The sequence below is a fragment of the Triticum aestivum genome, chromosome 2D (assembly GCF_018294505.1).
Source record: "Triticum aestivum cultivar Chinese Spring chromosome 2D, IWGSC CS RefSeq v2.1, whole genome shotgun sequence".
NCBI lineage: Eukaryota > Viridiplantae > Streptophyta > Magnoliopsida > Poales > Poaceae > Triticum > Triticum aestivum.
Genome location: NC_057799.1, coordinates 79,012,649 through 79,018,743, shown reverse-complemented (window position 1 = coordinate 79,018,743; position 6,095 = coordinate 79,012,649). Strand labels below are relative to the sequence as shown.

Here is a 6,095-nt window from a genome sequence, read left to right as displayed (position 1 = left end):
CTGGTTTTGAAGTCGAGGGACTATTTCTGTACTTTCGAGAGAAATGAGGGACGAAAAATATACTTCTCCCTTCCTAGTATGCATGATAGTTAGCCTTCGGAGTTTTGTCAATTTCTAATGCATTTGTGGTTTCCATGATAAACTTGTCTCTCGGTGTATACTCAAAATTTACAGAAGGAGTAAATTCATCGCTAATGTGCATAATACGGTAACACATAGTGTCTTATTAGGCCAGTATGAGTTTGGGAAGACAAACTCAAGGGAAACATTATTACACCACCACGTTCAAAGTACAGCTTAGTATTACACACAACCTCTTGGCCCGCCATAGAAGCACCCGGAATTAACAATAGGAGTGATAGAATAACATTTATTGTTGGATATAACAGTAGGCAAGTCCTTCATGATGGGGCTGCTCCTTCCATCCCGTTCAATGAGGCGCAAGTCAGTAAACGATGCCGCACGTCCCTTGCCACCAGGAAGGACGCCACTGCCCAATGGAGGAGTTGGAAGTGCCCTTTCTGCGAACACGAAGCCACCAAACGAGAACTGGTTTGCCTTTTTTGCCATGTTTGTGAACAATGACTTTGGGTAGTAGCCCACAGCCGTTGGGACGCCGTTGAAGCCATAGTACACCCACCAGTGTCCACTTTGGTCATCCTATCATAGATCATTATTCACAATTTAAGTAATATATCAAAATTAAGGAGTGCTTCGGTCCATGCCTCATAAAACAAAACAAAAAAAAGCAATTTATTTTATCCACCATTTTTTTGACCAAGACATGCCGGGTATTATTAATTAGTTGGCTGATCAGGGTGTCAGATCCATTTTACACCCTAGATCCAAATTAGAACCTATCTTTTGAAGGGAAATCAATCCAGAAGTAGTGTGATCTAGTGATGGCAAGCAACCGCTCCTAGTTACTTGCAGCTTAAGATGGGAAGTCATTTTTTAGAGCAGAAAGTTGGGAAGTCGTTCTTTCAAGAGATCAGAAACTTTAAGCAAGAGTAAGAGACTGACATGATAATTTTGAATGGGTTGTAGCGCAAAACGTTAGAATGGTTCGACAATTTTAACACATGGTCTTGGATTCTAGAAAGAATATCGTGTGGAGTAAGCTACTTCGAGTCTCTGATCAAATTAGCTTCGTTTTGTCAGGACGCAACCGTGGGGATGTAGCAGCTGATGCTTTCACTATGAAGTTTTCTCTAGTGGTGGTGCTCATAAAAAATTTCATGTCAAATATAAGCAATCCGATATCCTTTGTTTAAGTCTAGCTTTTACTACAAACAACGAGTAGAACATTCCATAAAAAACAACAATACGCCTAGAACATTGTGTTAGAAGGTTTATAGAAAGAAATTTAATCACCGTTCATTTTTGCTTGGTATTCATGTAAGGCTTAAGACTTCAAAAATATAGCCACATATATAGCATAACTGAGAAACAAGTTCTAACATAAATCTTACCTTCAACACTCGAAGCGTAACCTTTGAAGATGGATTTATGAGAGCTCCCGGAGTAACAGTAGCGCCGCTTGCTGCTATGAAACCGGGACAATCCATGTTGTAGCACCCAGTACTCTCATATCCATCCCTCTGTTACATGGATAATCATTCGTGCGCACATATGTATGTGAGCTTACTATCATAGGCAGATCATTTCCTGGAAAGTAAAGTAATTCAAAACATCTATAGCATACCGTCCAGTAGGTAAATAAATGAGGATGAGAGTCACCATATTTTTCTGGAGCAATCTAAAATGAAGAGATACAAGTTAGAAAAAACATTAAATCACCTATTAAAAGTAACAAAAAGTAAGGGTGTACCACAAACAACCCCATAAATGGAAAATATAACCCAATAGTGTTCTTTATAGTTTGACAAAAATACGTAGTTAGGTCCCTTAGAAAAACTTAGCTAGCTTTCTAAGGAGTCTCATTTGAGGTCTAAAACAATTATAAACACCAACAAATTAGGAACTCGTGTGAATAAAGAAGTTTTCTTACATGCCATCCAACACTAACTCCATTATAGCTTGATTTACGTCCATCTCCACTGTGGCCAACCCAAATTCCACTGCGAGTTAATTGACCACGTTTTAGCTCATGGCCGTACACATCAGTGATGACATGAAATCCATAGTAGCTAGCATCAGGGCCTCCCCATGAGTCATGCGTTGCATACTGCATGGTGAACACATCCAAATTTATAAGACGGGAAATAAGAAAGTACCAGAGCAAACATGCATCTATATCATCTAGAAATATGTATATATAGCTATGAAACAACACTTCCATAGTTCCGTTCAGCCCTTCGCCACAAAGAAACAAGAGTTCCCAACGAAAAAAATCATGGAATTATTAGTTGATCTTAGATTAGAATGTGTTAAAGATAATAAATTTAATGGATAGCTTACTTATCTACTGTATGTGGTCGAATCATTACATGGTTTTCAAAACATTAGGAGTAACATGTGTGTTTGCATTTCTCTTTCAACATTTTCTTTGGAACATTTATGTTATATATTGTACAAACAACAAAACTCACATTCTTATATAAACCGAGAACCAATTTACTACATGCATCCCTAGTGATATGATTAGGAGTGTGGTCGTCTGTAGGCCGAGCTCCATGGAAGCCCTTATCCCCACCCCTCCAACATTGCTTTGAGATTTGTGCTAGCCAACTAATATATTACTTGAAAGTTTCTCTTTTTTGTTTCTCTAAAATGAAACAACATATATACTTCAAACTTTGCAAGTAAAACAAACTTTAGAACTTTAATGTGTGGAAAAACTTTCGGATTTTTTTGGTCCAACAAAAATATACAAAATGAGATTTTTTTTTCTGAGTAAAAAAGTTATAAGTATTTATGGCATAAAAAATAAAAGTTTTTCCTATATTGTAGTTAGATCGTTTTGTTGTCGAGCAAAGTTTGAAGTACATATGTTTATTTGTTGGGGATAAACAAAAAAAGAAGGCAAAATTGACTGCACGGACAACAATGTAGAAAATGGGTGGCTAGATAAGGTGTGCCATAGAGCCTGAGCTCCACCACAACTTTCCCTATGATTAGCAAGGAAGTACATAAAGATGCAAAATTAACTAAAAATATTACATAAGCCACCACCATATCTATATCAAAGGTAAAAGTGTGGGTTCTTTACAAAGCTTGTCAGTTTACAACTACAATAAACAAAAATCAATGAAAAAAGTATTACAAAACACATGAAGAACTACAATTAGTACTAAGTAAAATCTTGAAGTGTAAATCAACACATACATTTAGATGAAACACCTATAACCCAGGGCTAAATGAAAATGACTTTCAATACAATAAGTCAAGATAAACTCACATATAGTACACCCGATGAATTATTTCCTTGTCCGGAAAATTTTGCCTCGAGGGAATTTGACTTCAGGCTTGGCAACCTCCGTTTGGCTAAACTATATACCATATCTTGTTGCAGTGAATTATTACCCTTCAAGGTGAAATATAAGATGTACATCAAACACGAAAATTTTGATGTTGATGGTGCACATACACTGGTGCATGTGCTTGGACATAATAGTATTGAACTAGGAAGCTATTGTCATGAACTAATGAAGGTTCTACATACTAGATGACTGAAACATAACTAATACCACATTTCAATGAACAATGCTGACTACAAATATGGTTTGGTGGTGGATTTCAATGATATGTATAGGTGAACGCAAATCATTTCACATCTAGTTAGTTTCCACGCAGATCTACATACTCTAGGTAAAGATTAATTTCAAGTAGTTACTATTCTTTCTTTGCATCCATCCTACTACCATTGCTATTAGCAACGAGCGTGCTATAGTGGTTGAAGGAGCCAACTTAATAATAATTGACTAATATAGATAGGTAAGAAAAACACATAAAATGTGACAACAGATCATAACAAGTTCTGGTTACCAAGGGTAACTATGTACTTGACGTATTTTTGTTGTTGCTAGTTCCCTTCTCTCCCCCTCCCTATAAAATACAATTGTAATGATAAACCTTACTGGCTGTGTAAGCAGTCTAATTAAATTTGTTCAGGGTGGGCTAACACCCCCTAGGATTTTCAAAGAAACTATGTACTTAGGCTAAATACCACTCATTTGATCTAAAAAAGCCAATAGGGCACCACACCTCACACTTCCTTCACCTCCAACCCCGAAAGAAAGATGGGAAATATAGGAACCAAAGAACGTGATATGTTGGTAATATTAGATGGGGATTGTCTTAGAGTCCCCCCCTTTCGACATGAGGTTTCCTACTGTGGCCAGGGAAGCAACATCATGGTAGCACCTATATGACCCATTAAAATTTTAGTTCCTTGTAGATCCATGTTCCCATCACTCCCTAGCCTATATTTAACACCACCATACATCCGTATTATTTCTCTAAAAATACACAACTTAGTATTAGAAAAAAACTCACTAGAGAAAACAAGATTTGGCACGCCAGCAGTAATAACAACCCTCACAAGCACATAAAGTTCTATGAAATAGTATTGTATAAACATTTACCTCTTGAAGAACAGGGTATAGTCGAACACCCCTGTTCGAATGTGCAAGAAGAAATATAAATACATACATTGTTTGTAGGAATAAACTAAGTTTGGCCATTTTGGGATGCTTGAGGACGAAGAGCACAATCTTCTCGGTGGAACCCCCTATATATAGATCTATGTGTGTGTATGGTAGGTACACATAGGGTGTCCTTAATGAAGATTTAGTAGTGGTACAAAATATCCGGATCCTCCTAAGAAAATATTTATTCATTGATATGTTCAATCATGCATATTAATACTTATTCTATCTTTTGCAAGGATAATATATATACACGCATATCTTACATCTTTACATAAACAAATTAATTGTATAGGTGTAATTTTTCTATATTAAAAATAATATATCTGTAAGAAATTAATAGACACTCTAGAGAGGTATGCACATGAGGTAAATGAAAAAGATATGAATGCGTTATGTTGCTACACGTAGGCGGGTACTAATAAGTATAGTGCGAATCCTCACAATTATAGTAGTGGACACCACATGCCATTGTTCCATGCATGTGTCATGTAAGTAAATATGAGAACACTAAAGCTTTAAATGTACAACCCAAATCGATATACGGTATTAAATACAATAGATATATTATATATTATCACAAGCAGTACCATTTGTAATAGTATGAAGGGTGGAGAGGAGCACCACCGCATATCTGGCAAGGGAAAGGAGAAGTGGTGCGAACAGTCTCCTGGCCCTAATTGGTTCCATCGATGGGTTGCACACTACTCACACAAGCTAAATGGGAAACATTTAGGATAGTAAAACTGAACCTTTCCCTCTCCGCTCAAGCGTTGTGTGTTTCTATCCGTCTATTTTTGTGCATGGGTGTCCAAAGTCGTCTGAACCGTGGGTCAGCTATCCTAAGGGGTTGCTTTTCCATGGGCCGAAATGGAGCTCGTTGGTTCGCTGGGCCTTCATCAACCTCTTCCAGCCCATTTAACTGAATAGACTTCCGCTTGTGTAAGTCCATCCAAGGACCTCATGTTTGGTGCTCTCTGCACAACTTAACACTGCTGGCGCCCATGCGTGACATGAAGCGGGCCCGTCCATTGAACACGAAGATTGGCTGACTGTTTTGCTTGTTCCGCTCCTATAAAAAAGCGATCATTGCGCTCGCTCAATCTGGAGATCTCGTGGTTGACCTGCTGACTGCAGGAAAATGTTCATAAAAATGAAAAAGAATAGTGAAGTTGAAAAGAATTCATAATTTTTTTGAAAAAAAATCCCAAACTTAAAAAAGTTCACAAATTTGAAAAAAGTTCATATAAAATGTGAAAAGTATAGTGAAGTTGAAAAGAATTCATTTTTTTGAAAAAAATCCCAAACTTAAAAAAGTTCACAAATTTGAAATTGTTGCTTACGCCGCCCCTAGCTGATGCTCCCGGAAAGGATGGAACACCAGAAGAAGTTGTTGCTTACGCTGCTCGTAGTGATGACTATGATTCAGTCCAATGCCCCATGTTAACTTGCATGGATCCTGAACTAGAGAAGCGTTTTGAATGA

At 37.4% G+C, this 6,095-nt stretch overlaps 1 protein-coding gene across 1 annotated transcript; it reads right to left on the bottom strand.

The window, feature by feature from the left end:
- Positions 1 to 204: 204 nt before the first annotated feature.
- LOC123048824 (uncharacterized) lies at positions 205 to 4,725 on the bottom strand. Its single transcript, XM_044471850.1, has 6 exons — positions 4,548 to 4,725; positions 3,362 to 3,487; positions 2,012 to 2,188; positions 1,706 to 1,759; positions 1,473 to 1,601; positions 205 to 660 (listed from the first exon to the last, which is right to left on the bottom strand). Exons 1-6 carry the CDS (start codon positions 4,644 to 4,646, stop codon positions 304 to 306), a joined length of 942 nt encoding a protein of 313 aa, XP_044327785.1. The 5' UTR covers positions 4,647 to 4,725; the 3' UTR covers positions 205 to 303.
- Between the last annotated feature and the right edge of the window lie 1,370 nt (positions 4,726 to 6,095).

Coding starts and splice junctions, on each gene's coding strand:
- LOC123048824 (XM_044471850.1), bottom strand. CDS start 4,646: ATGGCCAAACTTAGTTTATTCCTACAAACAATGTATGTATTTATATTT. Junction 3,488..4,547: donor TATACCCTGTTCTTCAAGAG/GTAAATGTTTAT, acceptor TTCACCTTGAAG/GGTAATAATTCACTGCAACA. Junction 2,189..3,361: donor ATTCATCGGGTGTACTATAT/GTGAGTTTATCT, acceptor TTCACCATGCAG/TATGCAACGCATGACTCATG.